The sequence below is a fragment of the Sorex araneus genome, chromosome 3 (assembly GCF_027595985.1).
Source record: "Sorex araneus isolate mSorAra2 chromosome 3, mSorAra2.pri, whole genome shotgun sequence".
Lineage (NCBI taxonomy): Eukaryota > Metazoa > Chordata > Mammalia > Eulipotyphla > Soricidae > Sorex > Sorex araneus.
This window is the reverse complement of record NC_073304.1, coordinates 99,149,761-99,174,860: the sequence shown is the minus strand read 5'-3', so window position 1 is coordinate 99,174,860 and position 25,100 is coordinate 99,149,761. Positions and strand designations below refer to the sequence as shown.

The following is a 25,100-nucleotide window of genomic DNA, read 5'->3' as shown; positions in this document are numbered from 1 at the left end:
CGTCTGCAGGCCTGGGCCTTCCCGCCATCACACGCCTTCACAGCCTGGCCTCCCTCACCCGCAGCCCTGTCCGCAGGCACGCCAGTGACTTCCCTACGGCCTGTGCTCCACCTCAATGGCTCACTTTGCCTCCTCCTGGCTCCCCCATGGAGGGACCCTGCAGCCTGGGACGGTCACACAGGGTCACCTCCAGCCCTGCATATGCCCCTCCTGACCAGGCTGCAAGACTGCAGACAGCCAGGCGGGATCCAAGACACACCCACACCCAGGCGCCACCTCCCCTCCCTCTGCTCCTGGGCTTTTGAAAACTTGTCTTTGGGCCCCTCGAGATGTTGCCTTGCACGCAGCCAACCCGGGCTCAATCCCCGACACCTCACAGAGCCTCCTGAGCTCCACCAGGAGTGACCCCTGAGTGCAGAGCCAGGAGGAAGCCCTGAGCCCCTCTGGGTGTGGCTAAAAAATAAAAATAAGCGACTTGTCTTTATTGATTTTAGCTGATGCTGGGTCAGATGCAGGGCTTCACAGAGGCAAGTGCCCTACCCCGGTGCTTTCTCTCTCTGGACCAGGTCAAGGTCGTCTGCAGTCACTCCTGGGATGGCCCCATGCCCTAGAGGACACAGCTTTCCCCACAGGGCAGGTGAGGCTGAGGGGAGCCCAGTGGGGCGAGGGCAGGGCTGGGGGGAGCTGCACATCCCAGGCCTGACATCAGGCCTCGTGCAGGTGGGGGCTGTTTGAGGGGCTCATGGGGGCAGAGCAGAAGGCTGTGGACCCATAGGGGTGGGATATCGGAGGGGCCGCAGGGGGGCAGGAAGGAGTGTCATTCCCATCCGCTTCCCTGGAAAGCAGCCTCAGCCTCTCAGCCTGGCGCCCACGTCTGCTCCCCGCCCCTTGCACAGTGTGGAGGTCTGTGTAACTCAGAGGCCAGGCTCCTGTCTCCACCTCGGTGTCACGTGGGCCTCCCAGGTCTCATCCACCACGTGCTGCAAGCCCGGCTGGGGGTCCGGGGAGTGGGGGGAGCCTGGTGCCAGCAGCACCCACCTCCTCGCTCATTTACATGGGATTTACATGGGCTCATTTCACGCCTTGATGCCCTTCACTTCCCAGCCTCGCCGGCCTCTCCCGGGCGGCTGCTGAGACAAAGGCGTGTGCTCCACCCCGTCCCTCAAGTGCCCACGGGAAAGAGGAAGCCTGCTGAGGCCCAAAGAGGGGCCGGAACCCCCTCCCGCCCTCTGATGGGGCCGCTTCTGTTGTGGGCAGACATGGAGACCTCAGAGCATCCAACCCGCAGAGGGAACAGAACTTTCCTCTCTGTCACAGATGGGGGGCACGGGAGGCAGGGCAGGCAGGTCAGCTTAGGGCTGCAGGGGTGCCGGGGACCAGGCCTCTGACCCTCAGCCCCACTCAGACACCACCTCCTCCAGTGGGGGACCCAGAGTGGACCAGGAGCTGGAGTGAGGCAGGCAGGGAGAAGGGAGAAGAAAAACTGGATCTTGGGTCTCCAAATGTCCTCCTCCTCCTCCTCCTCATCATCATCCCCCCCCACCCCCCCCCACACACACACATCCTGTTCAAATCACCAGCAGCTCCCTAGAACCAACAGGATGACGACCTGAGTAGGGTCTTAGGCCCTGGAAGCCAGCATGGAGGAAGCTCCCCATGGAGGCTGTTCCGAGCAAGGCTGGGCCAGAACTGGGAAGGGGAGGGAGAAGGGGGACAAGCCCACTCTGGGTGTGAGGCTCACCAGGCAGTGCCCCAGCCCAGGACTTGGGGTTCAGAGCCCGCAGCTGCCTCTACTGGTTCCTGGGCTCTACAAGAGCCAGTGACAATGTGTGTGGGGAGGAATGCCACAGTCAGGTGGCAAGAGAGGGGAAGTGTAACAATGTGTGTGGGGAGGAATGCCATGGGCAGGTGGCAAGAGAGGGGAAGTGGCACCCCCTTCCCCCCCCACCCGCCCCGGCCAGGAGGCCCTGGCAGGCAAAGAGCAGACCCGGGTAAATAAATAGTTGTTTATTAGTAATATGTTACATTATTAAAGTGCATTGAGAAGAGACGCAGGGCCGAAGCGGGAAGGCCGCTGGCCCCAGCCCTGGCCTGGGCCGGCCAGTAGGGCCAGAGAAGGACCCGGCTCTCTGCTGAAATCCACGGACAGGACCGGGCAGGGCTGCACTGGCTGTGTCCCCTCCGGAATTCACAGTTTCGCCTAAGTTATAACGTGTCCTGAGCTGAAAGGGGAGGCTAGGAGCATGGAAGCACGGCCCCTGGGGAAGGGGGCTGAGGGGCGGGGAGGGACCCCCCCGACCCCCGACCCCCAACGCCAAGGGCAGAGTCCTGGAACCTCCCCTGAGGACCCGGCTCCTCCTGAAAGAACGTGGTAAACCTAGGGCTCAGTTTCTCCTTCATTCTCCCCTGTCTCCCTCACCCCGCCCCTCCCCCAGCAGCCCCCCATGCTGGGGGTGCGGGGGACCGTGCTCCCCCCAGGCCGGGCTCCCAGGGCAGAGCCAGCTCATGCCACTCTCCTGGAGTCCGTGCCCATCCCTGGAGTCTTACCCCACCCCTGGGAGCCTCGGACTGGGACCCCCCCCACAACCACCCGTCCCTTCCCCGGCCCCTCCCTCTCCCACCCCCCCACCCCCCCTCCCCGCATGTAGTTTTGGTATTTTCATACAGATGCAGTCGGAAGTAGCTATACATGAAATAAGCCTAACATAAAAATAGAGCTTTTTCCGTCCTGTCCGGAAAGCAAACATCCTTCAATAAACATGCAAGGCGGCTGCCCAGCAGGCCGGGGGCTGGGGAGGGCGGCCTCCGAGGGCAGCCCCGGGCCTGCGGGAACACGGAGTACCCCCAGTCATGGCGGGAGGGGGGAAGGAGGGAGGGAGAGAGGGGGAGGGGGCGGGGGAGGGGGGTCCCGAGAGTCCAGATGGACTCAGGTCTCGGCCCCAAAGTCCAAAGACGGGGACTCCCGGCACCCTCTGCAGACCCCGCCCTGGCTCACGGCTCTTGGGCTGAGACGTCATCGCCTGTAAGTCAAGTCTGAGGGATTTTTGAGAAAGAGTCTCGAGGGTCTAGAGACCCTCCCTGCCTTCACTGTGGGCACCTTCATTCTCCGGTCCCCCCATGCCCCGTGCCACCAGGGCCCACAGCCGCCTGCGGCTGGCCATCCCCTGGCCGGCTGTCCCCCCATGGGGTCGGGCAGCTGCCCCCACTCCCTGGGAGACGCGAGGTGATTCCAAGAGGGGCTCTGGGCGTGAGCCTCGCAGGGGCCCGCGCCAGGCCCCCGGCGGGCAGGGCCTAGTGCAGCAGCAGCCCCAGCGCGAGGGTGGGCAGGACGCCCAGCCAGAGGGAGGCGGGCAGCAGGCAGGCGCGGCCCTGCAGGTGCTGGGCGGTGCCACTGCGGTCGTAGGGCAGCAGCTCCCAGTGCTGCGTCTCGCGCAGGTACGAGCCCTCCAGGGCCTCGCAGCGGTAGTGGCCGTACTGGCGCGCAGTGAGGTTCTCGATGAACAGCACGCAGTTGGGGCTCTGGTGGCCCGGCTCGCAGTTCTGCTCCACGTTCTCCTCGTGGCGCCAGGAGTAGGTGGCGTGGCGGGACTCGATGGGGCAGCTCAGGTAGTAGCGCGAGTTCCGGGCCAGCGACACCTTCTGCACCGGGGCCTCTTCTGGACAGGGGTGCGGCACGGTGATGAGTGGAGACAGACGGTCGGGCTCTTCCCGCCCCCCTCCCCCAGCTCGGAGGGGATCCCTCTGCAGACTGTCTGCCACCCCCCTCGGTGGCTCCGGGGCATGGGCACTCGCCCTTGGGGACGGGGCCCGGCGCGGGTACCTGGCTTTGAGTCAGGGCACTCCTTGTGCGGCTCCTCTGGGCTGATGGACTGCAGCACGGGCCTGGGTACACACGGGGCGGGCGCTCAGTGGGCAGAGGGCTCTGGCCGGCCCCCAGCCGTCCTCGTGCCAGCCAGCTGCCCAGCCCCCGAGCCTCCTGCAGCCCACCAGTCCCCAGGCACAGGGGCTCCCCCACTCCCCCACACCTACCCCTGGGCCTTGTAGATGGACACGCAGCGTCCCTGGTCCCAGCCGCAGTAGGGGTCTCGGGCCATCAGGCAGCCGTGGCAGCCGCCGCCGTACACCTCACACAGGTCCAGAGGCACCTGGCTGACCTCCCACTGGGAGCTCACATACAGTTTCCGCTGCGGGGAGCAGGACAGGGTCAGGCCCGCGCCCAGCCCCAGCCCCCCGGGGTTGGTAGGGGCACTCACCCTCTCAGCATCCAGAGAGAGGCCCTGGATGGCGGCCTCGCGGCGGAAGGGCTGGATCTCCATGATGTTGAAGGCCAGGCTGCGTTCGCCATCGCTGGTCTCCACGACCTTGTGGATGGTGCCCCTGTCTGAAGGCAGAGGGCAGAGGGCACAGGGTCAGAGGGCGGGAGCCACAGGACAACGCAGTGAGTGGGGTAAAGAGAAGGTGACTGGTGGGGGCGAGGGGGCCCTGAGGTCACCGGGGAGCTGGAGCATGAAGTGGGGAACAGCAGTCCTGAGGCAGCCCCTAGCCTGGGGTCCCCCCTGCCCTTGCATATGAGAACAGGAGGCTCAGAGAGGCTAAGCAAGTAGCTCAAGGTCACACCGCAAGCGAGTGTTGGCAGAAGCCCTCAGGAGCGCACCCCCGAGCCTCGCCCGTGACTCCCCTCCCCAGGGCTCTGGGAACATTCTCTCTTTAAATAAACTTTCTCCTCTGGAATAATTTTAGACTCACAGAGAAGTTGCCCCGACGGAACTGAGAGCGAGTGTCCCCTTCACCCAGTTCCGCAGACGCCCCGGGCTTATGTAACGGCGCAGCCCAGGCTGGGCAGCGGGCGCCCCACAGCGCGGGTTCCCACGCACGCCCTTCTTTGTTCCGTGAGCCAACCAGGCCTCCCCGTTTGCCGGGGAATTTTTAAGATTCCGGTGAAATACTTGATTCCAAAGACGCCCAAGGTCACCCCCCACAGAGCGACCTGCCTCAGAGGCCAGCGCTCGCCACTCAAAACTGCCCCGTAACGGACGCCCCGACTCCTGGGTCCGCCTGCTCCCACCTCACCCGTGTCCCAGTATCCAAAATAGCCTCCCCTCCCCGTGCCCAATTTCCCAGGGCATCACTTGCCCCAAAAAAGCTGTCAGATGACGGAAGAAACATCTGTCCTGGGACCCTGCACGTCAGCAGGCTCCGAGCCCTGGTCCCGACACTCCTTCAATGCAGTGAGACACACCAGGTCACTGCCTCCCTCCTACACACGCTCACTCACACGTACTCACACACTGCCACACACAGTCACAAGCAACCTCACACACTCACACATTCACATACAATCTCACACACAATTACACACTCACACTTCGCACACCATCTCACAGACTCACACATTCACACACAATTACACACTCACATACTCACATACAATCTCACATACACTCTCACTCACGCGTTCTCATACTTACACTGTCACACATTCACACACTATCACAGACATTCACAATCTCACAGACTCACGCTCTCACAAAATCTCACATACTCTCACAGTTCCCCCCATACCGCACTCTCACTCACACATACTCACATTTACACTTTCACACACATTCACAATCTCACACTCTCACACACAATCTCACATATTCTCACACTTAACCCCCACACAATCACCCTTACACTGTCACACACATTCACAATCTCACACTTAACCACTCACACAATATCTCACACTTACACTCTCACACAATCATATACTCTCATACTCTCATCACACATACATACTGTCACACACTCATACTCATCCACAATATCTCACACTCACACATTCACACACTCACAATTCATACACATTTCACACAATCGCACACATACATACACTTCTCACACATTTTTACACACACTCATACTCAGATGCGTTTTCTTACACTTCTCACACATGCACACACGCACTCACACACATGCACACATTCTCACACTCTCATGCACACATATGCAGGCACACTCACATGCACTCACACTGCCCTTCACCTCCTCCCAAGTCTCAGAACAGCCACCTACAGCTCCCCTGAGCGAGGCTCTCTTGGCCCGCATAGTGCTCACTCACAGTGCTCGCTCAGGCAGCTCCGCCTCTCCCCGCCCCTCCCTCCTGCTGCAGGCCCAGAGTGAAGTGGCTCGAAGGCAGGCGGCTCCCCAAGTACTCCCACCTCCCAGGGCTGCAGTCCTGGTTCCTGCCCCCTGTCCCCAGTGGAGGGGTCGCTCCCCCGCCACCCCGACACCTGCTGACCCCAGCCCCGACTAGAGAAACAGCAAGGGTGAGTGGAGGAGAGAAGTGGGGTCCCAGGGCCAGACGTCTCGGGCTGCCCGGAGGGAAATTCCACTCCTTCCTCTAGAGGCTTCCAGGAACCCTGCAGCCAGTGAAGAAGACGTCAGGGTCCAGAAAGCCCCTCGATGAAGTGGGGGCAGCCCCGTGGGGCCCGCCCGGGAGCCCCCGTGATGCTGCGCCTGGGCAGACAGTCATCTCTGGACCCATCCCAGGTGCCACAGCCCGGAAGCTGCAAGTCGCATCAGCCCAGCTCACGGCCAGTGCTCCTCCTCCGCCAGCAGGACCCTGTCCCCCAGAACAGGAGCGCCAGGGAGAGCCAGGGCCCCTGCACACCCCCGCCAGGCACGGCACGGCTCCCTCCACGCCCCACCCCAGCACCTATGCTCCCTCGCCAGGCGCAGAAGCACTCCATGCGCTACTGCCCTTGCTGCCGACCCTGCCCACCCCTCCCACCCTCAGAGCCACACCCACTGCTCAGACTCACTCCCTTTCCGGCCTCACCATCCTGGAGCCTGCGCTTTGCCCATGCCAGCAGGCTTTCCTCTCTCCCCTCACCCCACCTCCTCCAGGAAGCCTTCCAGACCTACTGGGTCCACACAGACCAATCCCCGACAGCTCTTCATTGCCCAGTGCTTCCTCCCAGGCGGAAAGATCAGCCTGATTTCTGACCGTGTTCTCTCTACCTCTCACATGCACGTTTTCTTCTTGAGGCCTGGGGGGCATACCCAGAAATGCTTAGGGGCTACTCCCAGCTCTGTGCTTGGGGGCCAAATGTCCTCCTGGTGGTGGTACTGGGAATCGAACCCAGGCTCCTACATGCAAAACACATGCTCAGCCCACTGAGCTTCCACCCTGCGCCCTTTCAAGTACTCTGTGTGTGTGTGTGTGTGTGTGTGTGTGTGTGTGTGTGTGTGTGTGTGTGTGTGTGTTTGGGCCACACCTGGCTGTGCTCAGGGCATACTCCTCGTTCTGTGCTCAGGTGGGGCTCAAGGGACCACACGTGTGCTGGGGATCAAACCCGGGTCAGCTGCCTGGAAGGCAAGCACCTTTAGCCTGTACCGGCTCCCACCCCTCACACCCTCGGCCAGCCGCCACTGGCCTCACCTGTGGCCAGGTATATCACGTGGAAGGTCTGGCCGTGGCTGGCCTGCATGCGGTGCACAACCACCTTCTGGTAGTGGTGCTTGGCGTGGAACACGGGCATCTTCAGAGGCCCCAGGGGCTCCACCCGCTGGGCCACCTCGGGGTGACTGTCGGCCACCTGGAAGGTCTCGGTGGGTATCGGCTGCCGGTTGGGGAGACACTGGACAAGGAAAGCAGGTCCTGGTCAGGGCGCCGGGCGCCGAGGGACGGGCAGGGGTGCCCGGGCCCCAGACGACCCTGCCCACCTTGCCAGGCCGGGGGTTGGGGAGGCTTGCGTGGTAGCCCTTGAGTGAGGAGGTGCGGAAGACCCTGTCGATGTCCTCCAGGGAGTACACACAGACGGCCGAGTAGTTCCTGTGGGGACACAGAGCCGCTCGGCGCAGGGCCCGGGACCCCCAGGCCAGCCCAGACACCGCCATCCAGCCGCCTCCCCTGCCCGGGAGTTCACCCAGATCTCCATTCTCACCCCCAAGGGACTCCCCAGCCATGCCGGAGGCTTCAGTGGTCGGACCCCGCAGTGCTGGGGATTGAACTTGGGCACATGCGCTTCCAAGACAGACAGAGCTGATGGGCCCTGACCCGGCTCCAGGCCCTCACCGGGCTGGAGAGCAGTGTGAGGTGAGACGCTCGCCATGTGCACCGTCAACCGAACCCTGATCCCCGAGACCGGACAGGGTCCACCGCGCCCCGCCAGGAAGGACCCCTGGGTACTACCTGGCATGGCCCCAGACACTCCCCACACCCAGATATGGTTTTTTTTTTGCCTTTTGGGTCACACCCGGCAATGCACAGGGGTTACTCCTGGCTCTGCACTCAGGAATTACTCCTGGCGGTGCTCAGGGGACCATATGGGATGCTGGGATTTGAACCCGGGTCGGCCACGTGCAAGGCAAACGCCCTACCCACTATGCTATCGCTCCAGCCCCCATACCCAGATATTTTTAATTAAAAAAAAAAATGAGGCTGAAGCAATAGTACAGCAGGCAGGGCACTCGGCATGCACGCAGCTGACCTGGGTTTGATCCCCGGCACCCCACATGGCCCCCCCACGCCCACCAGGAGTGATCATTGAGCACAGAGCCAGGAGAAAGTCATAAACACCGCTGGGTGTGGCCCCAAAAAGAACTAACTAAATAAAACCACAATCTGTATCTCCCCCAGAGACATTCCACTGGGAGTCCCCACCCCACAGCAGGAATGCTGGCCACAGGCACCCGGTTGGGTGCGTCACTGAGCGCTGCTGGCAGGATGTGCCGCCCTCCAGCCCACACCCTGCGCCCATCCCACAGAGGAGGCAGAGAGCAGGGTCCGAGAGCAGCCCCCCCACACCGCTCCCCACAAACCAACACTTTTGCCTGCCTTGTTTTCAATCAATGGAAGTGATTAAGAGCTGTGAACGAGGGGGGGTCAGTGCCTGGCGGGTGTGATCGCACCCAGGGCCAGCCGACGCCCCAGAACAGCAGGCTGCCACCGCACGCACCAGGGGTTGGAGAAGACGCCGTAGACCCGCGTGTCCCTCCACTGGCCGCTGGGGCCGGGCAGCAGGAAGACGTCCTGCAGCCGGTTGAAGTTCTTGTTGGTGGCCGCATGGCTGCACACCAGCATGGCCTTCAGGAACGTGTTCCACTTGGACACCGAAAGCGAGCTCTCGCCGCCCTGGTCCCCCTGCAGGGGCGCGGGAAGAGGGGCCCTCAGCACTGGCCCGCTGCACCCGCCCAGAGGGGGAAGTTGGCGGGGGGCACCGTGGAAGGGGCTGGGATGGACCTCGGGGGAGGCAGTGTGCCCCAGCTTACCATAGCAGGGGAGGACCCAGCCCCAGAGCAGCCTGCTTTGGACACACCTTTGCTCGCTCTCTCTCTCTCTCTCTCTCTCTCTCTCTCTCTCTCACACACACACACACACACACACACGGCCACCTTCACACAGGCGGACCACAGCTGCAGGCACGCTGTCACACACACATACGCGTGCACTCAGCCCTCAGCCATACACACACGCATGCACAGACTCCCACCCACATCACTCTCTCCACCCCACGTGTGAGGCTATCGGCATGCACGTGGCACTCCCACAGGCCCTCTGACACCCCACCCAAGGCGACTATACACATGTACAGACATGCACATACACACATGCGCACACGCATGCACACCCCCCATGCACACACATGTACGTGCATGCGCACACATGCGCACACACTCCCTGGCCCCTCACCCTGCACAGCTGTGCCACGCGGGACACGTTGAGGGGGGCCTCGGGGTTCTTGTCAGGGTTGTCCTCCCGGAAGAAGTAGTAGATCTTGTCGTCGTATGCTGCATCCTGGTGCACGAGGGTCGCTTTGATGAACTGTGGGTCTGCCCAGGCCAGGGGCAAGAAGGGGGTGAGGCTGGGGGCCCCCACGGGGGAGCCCCCCACGCCACACTGCCCTGAGTCTGCACAGCAAACCAGGCAGAGCAGACCCAAAGAGTCAGACCCCAAACTCCAGAGGGCCTGACGCTGCACCCCCAAACCACATCTGTTTTGACACAAAGACGTCATCGGCCCAGGAGCAATGACCTCATGCCTGGGGACCGGGGGGCCTCTGGGGACCCTGATGTCACTGCTGCCTAATTAGAAGAGCCCTAACGAGAGGGAGGGGTGCAGCCCCACGTGAGCTCAGCCCTGGGACGCACTCCAGCTCGGGCCCCTCCCCAACAGCTGGGGGCTTCCTTCGTTTCCCTCCCACGGGGATGGGGCTCGTCCCACCCCCATGTCTGGGCTTGGCTGGCTCCCTGCTCTGCCCGGCCGGCCTCCTCCGGGCTCCACCGGCGCACCCGTCCCCACTCCCACTCTGTCTCTCGGCCAGTGGTCCCAGAGGGCCTCGGGCGGCCCACCCAGAGAACAGGAGACTCCCGAGGCCTGGCCGGCCCCCCACCCCGGGGGGCCACTCACTCTGCATGACCGTGTCGCTGGTGTACAGCTCGATCTCGCCCTGGATGCGGCGGAAGCGCGGGATCTTCCCGTTGTACTCCTGCTTCCGGATGGTGGAGTACACCTCCTGCCCTGGGAGCGAGGCCGGGTGAGCCCCCGCCGCCGCCCGCCCGCCCGGCACCCCCGCCCCCGGCCCTCCTCTCCTACCGTCAAACAGAACCAGGGAGTTCTCGTCTGGGCTGAAGGGCGCAAACCCTCGCCGCTCCCCGATCAGCTCCACGGTGTCATTGACCTGGCAGAGACCTGGGGGTCAGAGAGCCACGGACCCCACGGACCCAGGGCCACGGCCGCCCAGCCAGGGGCCCCACGCCCCTCGGGCCGCACACTCCAGAACGTCTCACCAGTCTCCAGCAGCTGGGCCGCCGCGCGTTGGTCCCACACACCAGCAGCCCCTCGCTCTGCCTCTCCAGGAGCGTGATGTAGTTGCCGCAGTCCTGCGGGGTGGGAGGGGGCCTGGCTGAGGCCTCAGCCAGGGAAGCAGCCCCCGACAGTGGGCGCAGCTGCCTCCACCCACCCCCCAGAACAGGAAGCCACTGGGGAAATGAGCAAACCTCCCCCTGCCCCCCAAGACTGGGACCAGGCTGCCTCCCTCAGACTCAGGGGGTCTCTGCCCTCTTCCCAGGGGCTTGATCTTCCTCACTCACCGGCTTGTCCTGGCAGTACCCCTTGGTGGGGTTGATGGCCACCTGCAGGGAAGGGGGGAAGGGAGCGTGAGTCCAGCGCTGGCCGGTAGGGGCGAGGTCCCTCCTCCTCCTGTGACTCACCCCAGACCACACAAGCTGCTGGGCCCAGCCCAGAGAGGCCGGAGACAGGACCTGGGGTGCCCTGTGAGCCTGCCGGCTTCCAGGGGTGCACTCCAGGGCCCCCTACCCGCCCCCACCATCTGAACTGCCCAGAGGAGGCTCCCCAGGAGGGGATGGATCCAATCAGGGGGCAGCCGCTAAGGAAGAGATGCTAGCTCCCTCTCCTGGGTCCCCCCCGGCCAGAGGGACGGGGCGGGGATGGGGGGCACAAGTCGGAGGGGGGGCGCAGCAACTCCTGTCCCCATCCCCCCAACGCAGCTGAGGGGGTCCGGCTCACCGTGTGCAGGGACGCATTCTTCCCCTCGGGAAAGTCGAAGCGGTAGACCCTTCCCCGGCCCCCGATCCACACAGAGGGGCTGCCCGGCTCATGGAAAAGCACCGTGTGAAGTTCTTCCCGGCCGAAGTCCACCTGGTCCTGCCCGGCATGGCCTGAGGAGGAGGCAGGGACGCTGAGTGCGGGGCAGGAGGAGTGTGAAAGCCCCCCAGGCTCAGCCCCACCCCCACCCCCGTGGGCTAGGGTGCTGGTCAGACTCGGAGCCATGGCAGACCACAGAAGGGGCTCCCTCTGCTACAGTGCTCAAGGTGAGGGTTACACAGGAGCAGGATTCGGGGGACCAGGGGAAAAGGACTTCACATACACGCGCACACACACACACACACACACACACACACACACACACAACACTCTCTCTCTCTCACTCTCTCTCTCTCTCTCTCTCTCTCTCTCTCTCTCTCTCTCTCTCTCTCTCTGCTACAGAGGTGAGCTCAGGAAGGCAGGGGCGGACATACACACTCAGGACCCAGCGCACAGCTGCCCTCACCCCTGCATACAACAGACTTCTCTGCACCACTTGGACTCCAGGCATGGGGCAGCTCAGTGGCTAGAGCAATGGTACAGCAGGAGAAGCGCTTGCCTTGCATGCAGCCAACCCAGCTTCACTCCCCGACATCATATGGGGTCCCCCGGACCCTTCCAGGTGTGATCCCCAAGCGCAGAGCTAGGAGTCAGCCCTGAGCACGGCCGGGTGTGGCCCCAGGACGAAACAAGAACCCAGGCTCCCAGGAAATTCTCTGCTCAGAACATCATCCCTTCCTTCGAGGCCTCTCCTTACGGGAGTGCACTGAGTTAGGTCAGAGCTGGCGTCTGCTCCCCCCACTTCACAGCTGGGAAGACAGAGGTCCAGAGAGGGAAGCCCGAGGTCACATGGCCAGGGCCAGTTCTGAGGCAGAAGCCCACCTGGCCGGGCCGCGGCCAGGCCCCCTCTCACCGGGCAGGACCGGCCTTCCCACGCAGCCCCCACCCCGCCCTGCGGTGCAGTCAGCCCTCGGCACTGCAACTGGGCAGGGCCCTGTAAAGCAGAAGGGCTGACCAGGGCAGTTTTGCCCAAAAAGGAAAGTCTGCAGCCACGTCTCCAGGGAAAATCTGCCTCATCTCCGGTGGCAGGGCTGAGACCTTCGCGGCCGGGACTAAATGACAGGGTTGGGATGGCCCCGCGGCTGTGCCCCCAGCTCCCAGCTGCCCACCTCCGGCCAGCCCAGGCCGCACCCAGGAGCTCAGGCTACAGCTGATTCAGCACATCAGCGGGCAGCCTGGACACCGCGGCCTGGAAGCGGCCCCCAGTCCCTCGCCCGGCTGCTCTGCAGGTGACAGGGACAATGTCCCCCACCCCCGCAGCCTTGTGCCCCCTGGAGCAGGGAGACAGCTCCGGGACCGGGGTGCAGGCCTGTGAGACGCCCGAGTCCATCCCCAGCACCCGGCACTGCCCCCCAGGACCACCAGACCCAAGCAGAGCCACCTCACCCTGAGCACTGCTGGAGAGTGCCCCCCCGACCCCTGCACGCTGAGTCTTCCAAGAAGGGGGCACTTCTGAGCTTCACCTGGCTGTGGCCCGGCTCTCAGAGGTGCAGCCGAGGCCCAAGGTCACGCTGGGAGACAGTACAGACTCGGATCGGTTCTCCCGAGTCCCGGGAGTCACAGACAGCGGGGCGAGCAGAGAATGCCGAGCTTGGCGTCCCCTCCCCAGGACGGCCAGGCGCTCCCGAGGCAGGAGGTGCAGCTGGGGAGCACAGACTCCCCAGGCCCCCCCCGCCCCAACCCGCCTCCGCCCTGGAGTGCTTGGGGGGTGAGGGGCAGTGCACCCCCCGGCTCCCCGTGACCCGGGCTGGGGTGCTCCTGAGGTTTCTCCGCCCCTTCTGCACCTCATTCCCACAACTCTGAGCATACACCCAGGGTCCGGTCTGCAGCCCCCTCCACTGACCAGGCTGGCGGCCCCGGAAAGGGCTGTGTCTGAGTGGGGAGGGCGGGGGCTGGGGTCCCCAGGGATGCTGCAGTCAAACCCCCACTGCGCCCGCCCCGGAAGGCCGGAGATATGACGCCGTCCTGAGACAGAGCTTTGCACCTCTGCGGGTCACTTAGCCCAGCCAGCACCGCAGGGCAGGACACTTCCCGCCCGAGGCCCACTAGGAGGGCCCTAGCCCAGCAGCCCCAGGAGGCCGTCGGAAGGAGACCCTAGCCTGGTGGGTCCAGCCTGGAGGGCAGGGCCGCGGGGACAGGGCCAGCGCTGGCGGGGAGGCTTGGCGGCCACACCGTCCAGCTACAGCCCTGGAGCTCACAGGAGCTCTGAGGACACGAGGGAGGGTGAGGCAGCCGGATGCCGGGGGCAGCGTGGCAGGCCGTGGTGCCAGGCCCGCCTGCACCCCGTTTCCCCGGGCTCTGGCTCGGGTGCCAGGAGACAAGGACTGCTCTCCCCGCTCTGCACAACAAACAGGAGCCCAGGAACGTTCCCTCCCGTGACCCCCGGGCTCTGGCCCCCCTCCCCGGTTCCATGGCTGGGGATGTGCATGGGGGTGATGGCACCAGCTCGGCCCCAGGACCAGGCCTTGGCCCACTCTCTACCCCTGCCCCGGCCCGGCTCCCGCACCCCCCACCCCCAGGCCCTCAAAGGGCCCAATTGTGCCGGGGAAGTGTCTGAGCGGCAGCAGCCTGATGAATACATGAAAGGAAGCTTTGTTTGGGGCGCCCGAGCGGGGGCCTGGGGGCTCGGGGCAGGAGGGCTGCCTGGAAGTGAAGGCAGCATAAGCCCTTCCCGACCAGGAGCCGCGGCCCCTCTGGACCGGCACCAAGAGAGCTGGGCCCGGGAGGGTGGCCTGGGGCCGCCCACGCTCTGTGCAGGGGCCGAGCAAGGCCGGGAAGCAGGTGCCCCCTGCCCCCGTGACACGTCTCTCAGCTCCCTTAGGCGGTCACGGATCCAGGAGGCAGATCAAAGCTACGGGATCGGCAGGGCAGGAAGAGAAGCGGAGCCGAGACCGGGATCCGGGAGCGGGTGGAGGAGGCCCAAAGGCTCACTGCCGGGCCGGATGGCGGGGCTGGGGGTGCGGCCCAAGGTCAGACCAACCCGCTGCCCTCGGTCTACCTCAGCCGCCCGACTCCCCGCCAAGCACAGGGCTGGGACAGGCCGGCGACTCCCCCACCCCCTCGCACCCCCGCCTGACCGGCCCCTCCACTTCCCCTCCTGGATGTCTAAAAGGAGCGCGTCTGGCACCGGCGGCCCCCCTCGCTCCCGGCCTGACGCATTAGTGGCTGACTAAGTGGTAGCTAAAAGCTCCCAGAATAACCAGGGGTTCAGGCAGGGGAGGGGGCTCTGGGCACACGGGCCGCACAGGACCAGAGGAAGGCTGGGTGTGCCCCCGCCGCCAGGCACAGCCCACCCTGCTCCTTCAGGAGGAGAAAGAGCACAGCCGAGCGCTCCATACCCCCACCGGGACCCCTGGCTCCCGGTCCTGAGCCCCAGCCCAGCAGCACTGGAGAGGAAGGCTGGGGGAGGCGAGTGCCCCCGCCTGGCTGCCCCTGGGCCTGGGTCCCACTGGCAGGCAGCCCCCTGCACCCTCTTGCCCCCACACCGCCAGGATACGGCACTGGCTGGGTCAAGTGTGGGTTTCCGTGGCCGCCACGCCAAGCACCGCCCCGCATCATCACCTGGTCCCCACTGCCCCCCATTTCTCAGGAGCCGTGAGCGCAGGGCGAACAGAGCGGGGACGCTGTTTGTGAGAGGAGCCATCGGGGCCTGGTCTGGGCAGGGACAGCCTCCGCCCTGACCCACTGACCCCGGGATGTGACCTCCGGGCGCTCCCCGTGGGGGGGAATGTGGACACTGCGGGGGGGGGGGGGCGGAATGTGGACAGGAATGCTTGAGTCAGGCACCCACAGGGGACCAGCCCATGGGCAGAGTCTCTGCCTAATTGCTAAGTGCACCCTACCCCCACCCCCACCCGCTGCAGAGAGGAGCAAGGGCCTGTGGACCCAGGCAGAGCTGGAGTCTCTCTACCTTTGGGACACGACAGCCCAGGCCCAGGGGAAGGCAGAGGGTGAGAGCAGTCTCTGAGCCTGCAGGCCACCAGGACCAGAGAGGCTGTGCCACCAGTGCAAAAGTGCACAGCCAGGGAGGCACTGCCCAGGCTGCCCTCTGGGCTTCCTGGTACCCCCTCCCCACCCCCAGCAACCAACTCCAGTCTCCAAAAGCACGTCCCCACCTTCGCCTTCCCTGGCAGGCACTGAAGCTGCCGCCTGACCTGCGCCCCGCATTCCTGTGTAATCTGCTCTCGGCGCCTCCCGAGCCCACAGGCTGGCGGAGTGGAAAAGCCAGCAACTAACGACCATCAGCACCCCCACCGCCCCGCCTTCCAGAGGGCCCACGGCTCAGCTGCGTCAGCCGTGCAGGGGCACCCCGAGCCAGCCACACGGGGGCAGGAACTCTGTCTCCTGGGCAGTGAGTTCCCAAGCACAGGCTGAGCCCGGGAGGGGCCGTGCCTGCCGCCGGCGATGCAGCCAGGCTGGGGTCCAGGAGTCAAGGCGGATGAGGGCCTCCAGGCACGGGCAGCGAGACACCCACTGCTCTCTGGGCCAGCACGGGGAGGGCGCCCCCACCCACAAGGTCCGCGTGGCTGGGGGGCGCCCATGTTCGGCAAGCTTGTGTTCCCTGGGCAGGGCAGAGGCTGGACGTGACCACGGTCAGGGCCAGGCCAGGGCCGGGCCTTCCTGAGCGGGGCTCCTCTGCGGGCGAGCAGACAAACCTCTGCGAAGTTTGGGTTTCCGTGATTCCTGGGACAATCAGGCTGGCCGTGTTGATGCTTTGGGGATCATTTCAGGAAAAGGCGAGACTGTGAGGTGGAGGATGGGGTGGGGGTGAGGGGGTCAGCAGAAGCGGCCACGGCCTCCACTGCCCCCACCCTGCAAAGCTGGCAGGACATTTGCACCCCCACACTTTACAGACAGGAAAGTCAAGGCCCTCCAGGGCACCCCAAGGGCTGTGAGAGTCAGGTTTGGGGGCTCAGTGGGGACCGGCCAGCACCGAGGCCTCACGGCAGGGAGCCTGGGATAAGCCTCGCCTCTGTCCACCTTCACCCCTTCCTCGTCCAGCAGGTCCATGAGCCCGAGTGAGGCTCCTTCTACCTGGGGGTGGGGCAGAGGGCAGCGAGACGGCCCCAAGCAGGCACGGGAGACGGCACGGAGCACTGTGGAGAAGCAGAAGGGCCTGGGAGGTGGCCCTTCTGGGCTTAGCCTGGGCCAGCGAGCAGGGCAGGGAGTGGCCGGTACCAGGGTGGCCAGTCTGCAGGGCTGATGAGGGAGGGGGAGGCAGCAGGATGCAGGTGAGCAGAAATCAGGGGCTGAGGTGGTGGACACAGATGCTAACTACACACACACACACACACACACACACACACACACACACACACACACACATGCACGCACGCATGGCTGCACAGCACCCCCTCCGAGCACTGTTTCAGTGAGGCTCAGGTGTGTGAATTCACGGAGCTGAGTGACGAAGGGGGTGTCCACTGCCTGCACTCAGACAAGGCCAGCCAGACCCACGGGCCCAGAGCCGCTGGCCCAGGACCACAGAGAAATGCAGTGGACTCTGGGGATCTGAGCCCTGGCGCTGTCCACTGCACAGAGGCCCTTGGGAGCTTCCTGCCCTCCCTGCCCCCTCACTGCCCACACCAGTGAGGAGACTGAGGCTCAGAGAGGGCAGACCCTGCGCAGAGACCCCCTCGACCGTGGCCGTGATGCCCGAGAGGGCATGCGAGTGAGGTGGGCATGTGCCATGGCGCGGAGCAGGGCGGTCAGGCTGGGCCGCAGGACAGCCCGTGCCCAGGGACAGCTGAAACACCTCGCCTGGTGTGCACCGGCCGTCCTGACCGTCTGCCCAGCGGCCACAAAGACTTGCCCCAAGCCCCAAGCCGTGGGCCTCGCTCAAGGATCTCCGCGGTCCCAGCGGCCCACCCCCAGCCAGGGCCAGCGACTCCCCCACGGCCCCGAAGGCCAAAGCTCCTCCCCTTATCTTTGCTTATCTCCCGGCCCCCACTCTGCCTGGCTCCCACTCTCCTGCCTGGCTCTCTCCTCCCTGCACGCAGGCCAGGCTGTCCTTGCCCATCCCGCCTCAGTGCCCCCTCCTGCTCCAGGAACCGCGCCAGTCTGCTCTGGGCCTCCCTGCTCCTCCCCGCTCTGACCTTGTGCTGCATGCCATCTGACACACTCCATCACCCTTCCTCTATGCACACGGGCCTGCTAGGATTTCACCTGCAGTGTGCAGGGCGCGGGGGGTCGGGACAGGAGCGCCACGCTGCCCTGCTCTCCACGAACCCTGGGAGGCAGGGGGCGGCCTTCCTCCTTCACTGGGCTGACCCACCGTGGCAGGACAGGCTCTGTGCAGTCCCTGTCCCTCCCTGGAATCAGCCTCTTCCTCCTGCTCCAGGAAGTCTTCCCTGGTTGAACCAACCCCACACTGCCCTTCCCTGCTCTCACCTGTTCTCACCACCCTTGACTGTCCCTGCCTGTCCTTTCCAGCCTTCTCAGGTGCCCTCCTTATGTCACAGGAGGCAGCACCTCTCCCCCATCCCTAGCTTCCTGGCACTCCATGTTCCCCAAGAACAAGAGTTTTTTTTCTTCTTCCTCCTCAGAAGAACTGCACCGCATCCCAACCCGAGGCTGGGTACCACCCCCTTTCCCGGCCCGCGCACGGTATGGTGTGTGTGTGTGTGTGTGTGTGTGTGTGTGTGTGTGTGTGTGTGTGTGTGTGTGTGTGTTTGGGGGGGGAGCCTCTGCTGCCCAACATTCCAACATCTGAAGGACCCCAGGGTGCTGGGGCAGAGCCCCCCCCTCAGAAACTGGGGTGCAGGATGGGTCTAATCCCAGGCTGCAGAGACTAAACCCAGATTACACTAAGCCCGGACACAGACCGGCCCACCCTGGTGACCGGAAACCCGTGGGGCAAGCGGGGAGCCAGCCCGAAGGTACAGAGGTGGGGTCAGGGCCATGGGGGTCCCAGGAGCAGGCAGGGAGGACCCTCGCCCCAGACTGGGACCCACAGGCAGGTCTGTGGAGGGAGCTGAGCAGCTGCCAGAGAAGCTGCCCAACAGGAACGCCCGCTCCTGGCTGCCCGGCCACTGTGGGCACCTTGGAACTGCGCCCCGTCACCTCTCGCCTCAGTTTCCCCATTCGTGGGCTGTGGGCTTGGCCCAGCTGGTCTCTGACGCACATTCTCAGATGCTCGTAGACAGGGTAATGTGGGTTGTGGCACTCCAGGCTGCACAGAAGGGGCAGAACGCAGGTGGAGTGAGTGGGGCACGGCGGGCGGGGCGGACGGAAACGCTGGGCACAGGAAGCCCCTCTCCCCGAGTAGGGCCCGGTCCTGGGGACAGCCAGGCCCCAGCCCAGACCCCAACAAAGTGCTCGGGGCAAGGAGCTGGCCACCAGGGGCAGCACAGGCAGGGTGGACCCACTCCTGCTGGTCTGGGGATCTGTGCAGGGGACAAAGCCCTCAGTCCTCACTGGCCGGGAGGCACACCCTCCCCCCCTCCCCACCCCCTCGCCCTGCAGAGACAGCTTCTGGGGCAGCCAGAACAGGAAGCCAAGGTGGGGGTCGGGCGTCGCTGGCCAGGTGGGGGAAGCCAGCCCCAAAGACACTTGCTCCCACGCCAGGCTGTGCCTCGGTTTCCCTCTCAGAGGTGGGGGCCAGCTCTGGGCACCTCTCCCAAGTCCCCAGGGCAGTGTCTGCCCCCAGCGGCCCCTACTGATGGGGGCTTCCTCCTCCCCCACGCCATGCTCCTTCCTCTCACCGCTGGGCTGGCTCAGAACGCTTCCTGCAAGACACCTTCCCAGAATGCCTCAGGCCCAGGCCCCCCTCGTGGGGACCTCCTCCTACAGGGTTCCTCTCTTTGCCTTAGTTGAAAGATTTGATGTCTGAAGTTTGACCCTGCAGGTGCTTCCTCATTTACCCCAGCCCCCACAAGCTGACTCCTATTCCCTACAATGCCCTACCACCTCTTCCGGGAAGCCTTCCCAGGTTGGCAGACTGGGTTCAAAACCTCTGCTGCATCTTATTTTATAGGTTCACCTGCTTGTCTCCCCATCTGCACTGTGTGGTCGAGAAGGACCCAGAATCATCTAGTTTCTCATCCTGGGTCCTCAAGCCTAGGCCCAGGACCAACACAAGGTCAGCCGAGGTGAATGTCGGCTGCATTATTGTTGCCTTTGGGACCTCTCGGCCCTGAGCCACTTCCTCCAACCTCTCCTCAGCCTTTGACTCCAGGGCAGGAGGCTGCGGCTTGAGGACTTGCCCTGCCTTGCCGAGTTTCCAATCTCCTCCACAGCTCTGCATTCCCATCTCTGCGACCTCAGCCCCGGTCTTGGCATCTTGGCATTCCGGAGAGGCAGGAACCTCAGGGGTCCGGGTGCTCACATATCTCAGCTCCTCCCACCACTGTCTCTGCACGTGTGAGGAAACTGAGGTTCAGAGAGAGGCCGGTGCTGGAGCAATAGGCAGAGGATAGGGCACTCGAGTTGCACGTGGCTCACCCAGGTTCCATCCAGCACCCCATAGGGTCACCCGAACACTCTCGGGAGTGATCCCCGAGCACAGAGGCAGGAGTAACCCCTGAGCACCACTGGGTGTCACCCCCCCACCCCCCCACACACAAAGTAACAGAAAGAGGCTGATGTGTGCCCCACAGATCAGGCCAGAGGGGGGCAGACCCAGGCGCCCACACCATCACACCATGTGGCTCGGCACCCATCCTGGGCTCCCAACCTGCACCCTCCAGGGACAGAGGGGCCTGCCCCACTCCAGGTGACATCACTCAGCCGCTTCCTACCTCTCCCAGCTGAGGAAACCCCCTGGCCCCAGGGAGCCGCCCCCGCGTGCAGGGGGAGTTCACTGGCAGGTGATGAGTATGTCAGAGCCCCCAAGGGGGCGAGGATTTCCACTGGAAATGCTGATGCTTGGGGAGCCCCAGCTGTGACCTCATCCTTTTGGGAGGTGGCAGCAGGTCCTGCTCCCCCAGATCCCCAATGTCAACAATAACATCCTGTTGTTGACTTGGGCCAGGCAGCTGGAGGCGCACCTCTGACCTGGGGCGGCAGGCCCCTTCGGCTCTGGGCAGGGCTGGCATTGCATCTCCTCAACCCCTGAATGTGAGTGGGGTGCCAGGAGCCGCTGTCCTCCTCCTTACAGGCAGGGGCGGCACCCAGTCCTGTCACCCGGCCTTGGGCACATGGCATGAACAGTGACTGCCCAGGGGTAGGTGGAGGGGTCCTTCCTTCCCCGGCCAGCTCTGGCGGTCCTGGACTGGGGTGAAATGAAGGCACCTGCAAGGGTGGTCAGGCCTGCTGTGACCCTGTCTCCCCAGTGCAGACCCTCCCAGAACCCCCACCTGCTCTCCCAGATGGCTGCGGGGTCCACCCATGGCAGAAAAAGCTCCGTGGAGAAAAGCCTCCCTGTGTGTCCTGCCTCGACACTCACACCTCCTCCCCCGAGGGAAGGGGGCAGGTCTAGACGGGCATCTGCCTCCCATTCCTGGAGGTCAGCGCCCACTCCCCTCCGCAACCTCGGCTAGAGCCAGGGCTGGGAGGCGCCTCTGCCCTACTCCTGGGCTTGGCCCGCCCGACTGCCATGTGTCCCCCTCAAGAGAGAGGAGGCAGCTGGTGGGCAGGCACACCATCACCAGCTGGTGGTCCTGGGGGACAGGGGGTGGCCAATGGGACACCTGGCACGGTGGAAAAAGCCCCCCCGCCTGCCGTTGGGCTGGCAGACCCCAGCTGAGACCAGTGGCACAAGGGCCAGCAGCGGGCATAACGGCGGGTCTGTCTACTGGGGCGGAGTGGGACTGGGCACTTTCTAAAGCGGGTGAGAGAGAGGAAAGCAGCTTTGAACAGCCTCAGGGTGGGGACTAAGTGCCGGAGCCCGGGAAGGTGCATTAAGTGCTGAGCAGTGGGTGTTCATTAAGCTTGTGTGCGCGTCTGGGGTGGGGGTGGGGGAGCTGGGCCAAAGGCAAGGGTCCTGGTGCAGGCAGACGCAGCCATGCAGAAGCGGCCACTGGCCCTTTCAGAGCTCCAGGACAGCCGCCATGCTGCCCCAACAGCAGGGCTGGGAGGGCAAAGGACCCGGGGCTGGACTGTGCCACCAGGCTGCTCCATTTCCTAGAAGACCACCTCTGGCTTAGTAGCCACCTGGACCCCAGAGACCCTCCTTGAGATGAAAGGAAAACAAGACAAAACAAAACCAAAAACCTGCCCAAGTCCTTCTTCCCTATGCTGCCCAGAACGAGCCCCGTGCAGCCCGGAGGAGAGACTCCTGCCAGCGCTGCGAGCGCGCATGGGCCGGGCCGGCCGCCACCGGAGCCCCCTGCAAGCCCCGGGAGCGCGCACGGGCCGAGTGACCTTGGGCGAGTCCCATCCCTGCAGCAGCCGCAGTTCCAGCAGCTCGTGGCGCGTGCGGGTCTCCCTCCCTCTCTGGGCTAAGAATACCTGCCCCAGATAGAGCTCGGGCTCCGCAGTCCCCGCAAACCGCCTCGGGCATCAAAGGACGCCCCGAGGGGCCAGCCCCGACCGCCCAGCCCCGCCGGAGTCCATCAGCATCTCCACGGGGAGCCGCAGCACCGACAAATTTGGGGACGGAGCCCAAGTCGGCCTGGGGGCGGGGAGGCCCGGGAGCGCCCCGCGAGACAGAACGCCTCCTAGCCCTACCTGGCGGGGCTCTCGGTCCCATTGTACGGGGGTCGAAAGTGAGGCGCCGCTGGGGCGAGTCCGCGCTCACAGCTCCGCGCACCCGCCTCCACCTGCAGACTGCACCCCGCCCCAGCTTCGCCACTCGGGGTCCCAACGGCCGCACCCCACCCTCCCCCCTGCCCCCCGCGCTAGCGCCCGTTCCCGGTGACAACCGCCACGTGCGGACGAGGGGGGAGCGGCCGGTCCCAGCACTGCGGAGGCAGCGCCCGGGTACCCCGAGCCCGCGGCACGCACCGCGTCCCAACCCGCGGCCGGGTACCACCCCCTTCCCCGGCCCGCGCACGGGGCCGGGGCGGGGGCGGGGGCAGGCGGCGGGGTCTTTGTTCCCGCAGCCCGAGCGCGGCGGCGGCTGCGAGAGGTCCGCGCCCCCCTCGCCGGCCCAGCCCGCTCCCGGCGCGCTCCGCCGAGCCCCGCAGCTCCGGAGAGGGCGGCCAGGCGGGGGTCCCGGGGAGAGCAGGGGTCGCACGCAGACGCCACCCGCGCGGGCGCGGGCGGCCGGGGAGCGGCGGCGGGGCCCGCCGGTTCCCCCTGCGCCCCGCCGCTGCGGCTCCCGGCCGCGGGCGGACTTGGAGCGACTTGGCCGGGGCCCGGCCCCCGCCGCTCGCCCGCCGCAGCGCCGCAGCCGGCTCCCGCGTGCCTCGGCGCGCAGCCCGGGCCCCGCACGCTCGCCGGGACCCGCGCTCTCCCTGCGGGGGCCAGCCGGGGCCCCGCCGCGCCGCGCGCACGCACTCCCCGCCGGGGCCCCGCGCGCCCCGCGCCGCGCCACCTACCTCTCCAGACCGCCGAGATGCGGGGTCCGCTCTTGGGGTGGCCTTGTGCCGAGGCGGCCGCGCAGACGAGCAGCAGCAGCAGCCGCCGCGGGAGCTCCGAGGCAGCCGGCGGGTCGCGGGCGCGGGCGCGCCGGGCGCCGAGGGCGGCGCATCCGGGCGGAGGCGGTGTCATCCCGCGGCCCGGAGCGACGGCGGCGAGCAGCCGAGACTGAGCCAGCGCCCCACGGCAGGCAGAGATCCCCGCGCGAGAAGGAGGAGCCAAAAGCCTGACCCCACCCCGCCCCTCCCCCGCCCCGCAGCCTTTTCAGCCTCCCGCCTGCACCAGGGGGGCGCAGTGCGGGCCTCCGGGGGACCCTCCGCCGCCCCCTCCGCGGCAACTCCGCGGGGAGAAGCGGGGCGCGAAGAGACAATACGCGTGTGCCCCGCCGCGGTCTCTGTCCCTCCCCGGGACGCAGCCCCACTCCCGCAGCCTGTGGGGACGCCGGCCTGCCCGCAGCCCCGGACCTCCCCGAGGGCAGGACAGGCCCAGGCCCCGGCGCTAATGGCCCGCTAAGTGGCTCCCACCGAGACCGCCAGGGGTGCGGCGCGCGCTGGCCCGCGCGCGCGGCTCCCCCAGTCCGCCCGCGGGAGCCCCGCGCTTTCCCCGGGAAGGGGCGCCGCACGGGGTCTCGGGTGTGTGGGGCGCCCCATGATCGCTCTGGCTGTGAGAACACTGGGAATTTTCATCTTGGCCTGGCTCCCTCCCCTCCCATCCCTTCCCTCCCCTTCCCGAAGCCCGCAGCCTTCTGGGCTGCCTCCTCCCAGCCAGCTGGTGTATGCTCAGAAAATCCAAACTCATTTCCATGTGAGTAAAGGGGATGTCATTCCCGACGCCCCTTTCCCCCAGCCCTGGAGATGGAGAATCTGCCTGCTCCGACCTCCGCCTTAGGGGCACTCTGCCCACACAGGTGCCTGAGAGGCCATGCAAGCCGCCCAGACTCCCCCCACCACACCTGTGACCCCCGCAGTTTGTCCTGAGCCTGGATGTGTGGCTCAGCTCCTCAGAGCCACATGTCCAGGCTAGAGAAGAGGGTCCCCTGCTGGGCAGCAGGAGGACACAGCGAGAAACCACCAGAGAGCTTGGAGACCCGAGATGCCTACCCCAGACTCTGACAGGAGGCAGGGAGGAAGCATCAGGGACCCACCACCCAACCACGCCCCTAGCTGGCCTCTGTCCACACTGCAGAGACCGCTCAGCCCCTAACCTGCTCGCAGCCAGGGAAGGGCTTCCTAGGAGTTTTGCTTTACCTATCCGTGTTTTGCTCCATCCTCCAGAACCCCAAGGAACCCCACTCCGTAGGGCAAAATAGAAGTAAAAGCAAATGCCTCCAACTGCTGGGCTTCCAGAAGCTTCGAGAAAGAGCAGGAGCTGGGGGGCAGCATCAACACCACCCTCTTCTCACAACCCTGCGCCTGCGTGCCTGCCAGCTTCCAACCATATTCTCCATCCAACCCCGGGTCCTGTCTGCTGGGCTGTGCCTCCCACCCCACCTCATCTGCCCTCAGTAAGGTAAGGCTCATTAAGAAGCACCTGTCCCCACCTCAAATAACTAAGGCATCGCAGCTACATAAGAGTGCCCCTGTGAGCAGCTGGGCACAGCCGGGGCCCCACTCTTCCCCCCCCTCCACATTCACTCCCTCTGGTGGAGAGGGCACATGCCCCTGTTTGGGGTGGGGTCAGATCACACCTGGCAACGCTTAGGGGTCACTCTTGGAAGTTCTTGGGAGTCATATGCAGTGCCAGGGACTGAACCAGGATCAGCTGTGTGCAAGCCAAGCACCTTAACTTCTGTACTATCTCTATAGCCCCCTGAGATGCTCCCCCCACTTTAGGGAAGGAAACTGAGGCACAGGGCTGAATTTGGGGTTCTTAGTCACAGGCGACTCTGTGCTAAGGTCTCTCCAGAGTCCCGTTTTAACTCGTTTCATCATCACCGTCATTTTGTCATCCAGAGCCTCCTCTGCATGGCAGACACCCAGCCACGGAG

At 65.1% G+C, this 25,100-nt stretch overlaps 1 protein-coding gene across 2 annotated transcripts; it reads right to left on the bottom strand.

Moving 5' to 3' along the window:
- Positions 1-1,992: 1,992 nt before the first annotated feature.
- On the bottom strand, positions 1,993-23,334 carry SEMA7A (semaphorin 7A (John Milton Hagen blood group)). Of its 2 annotated transcripts, none has more exons than XM_055131922.1 (14): positions 23,074-23,334; positions 11,516-11,667; positions 11,080-11,121; positions 10,777-10,869; positions 10,583-10,667; positions 10,397-10,507; positions 9,680-9,819; positions 8,946-9,130; positions 7,711-7,819; positions 7,427-7,625; positions 4,254-4,381; positions 4,030-4,184; positions 3,821-3,882; positions 1,993-3,656 (listed from the first exon to the last, which is right to left on the bottom strand). In XM_055131922.1, the coding sequence occupies exons 1-14, from the start codon at positions 23,243-23,245 to the stop codon at positions 3,292-3,294; spliced, it is 1,998 nt and encodes a 665-aa protein (XP_054987897.1). In that variant the 5' UTR covers positions 23,246-23,334; the 3' UTR covers positions 1,993-3,291. The 2 variants fall into 2 exon arrangements, with proteins under 2 accessions (XP_054987897.1, XP_054987898.1); XM_055131923.1 differs by lacking the exon at positions 23,074-23,334 and adding an exon at positions 22,262-22,298.
- Between the last annotated feature and the right edge of the window lie 1,766 nt (positions 23,335-25,100).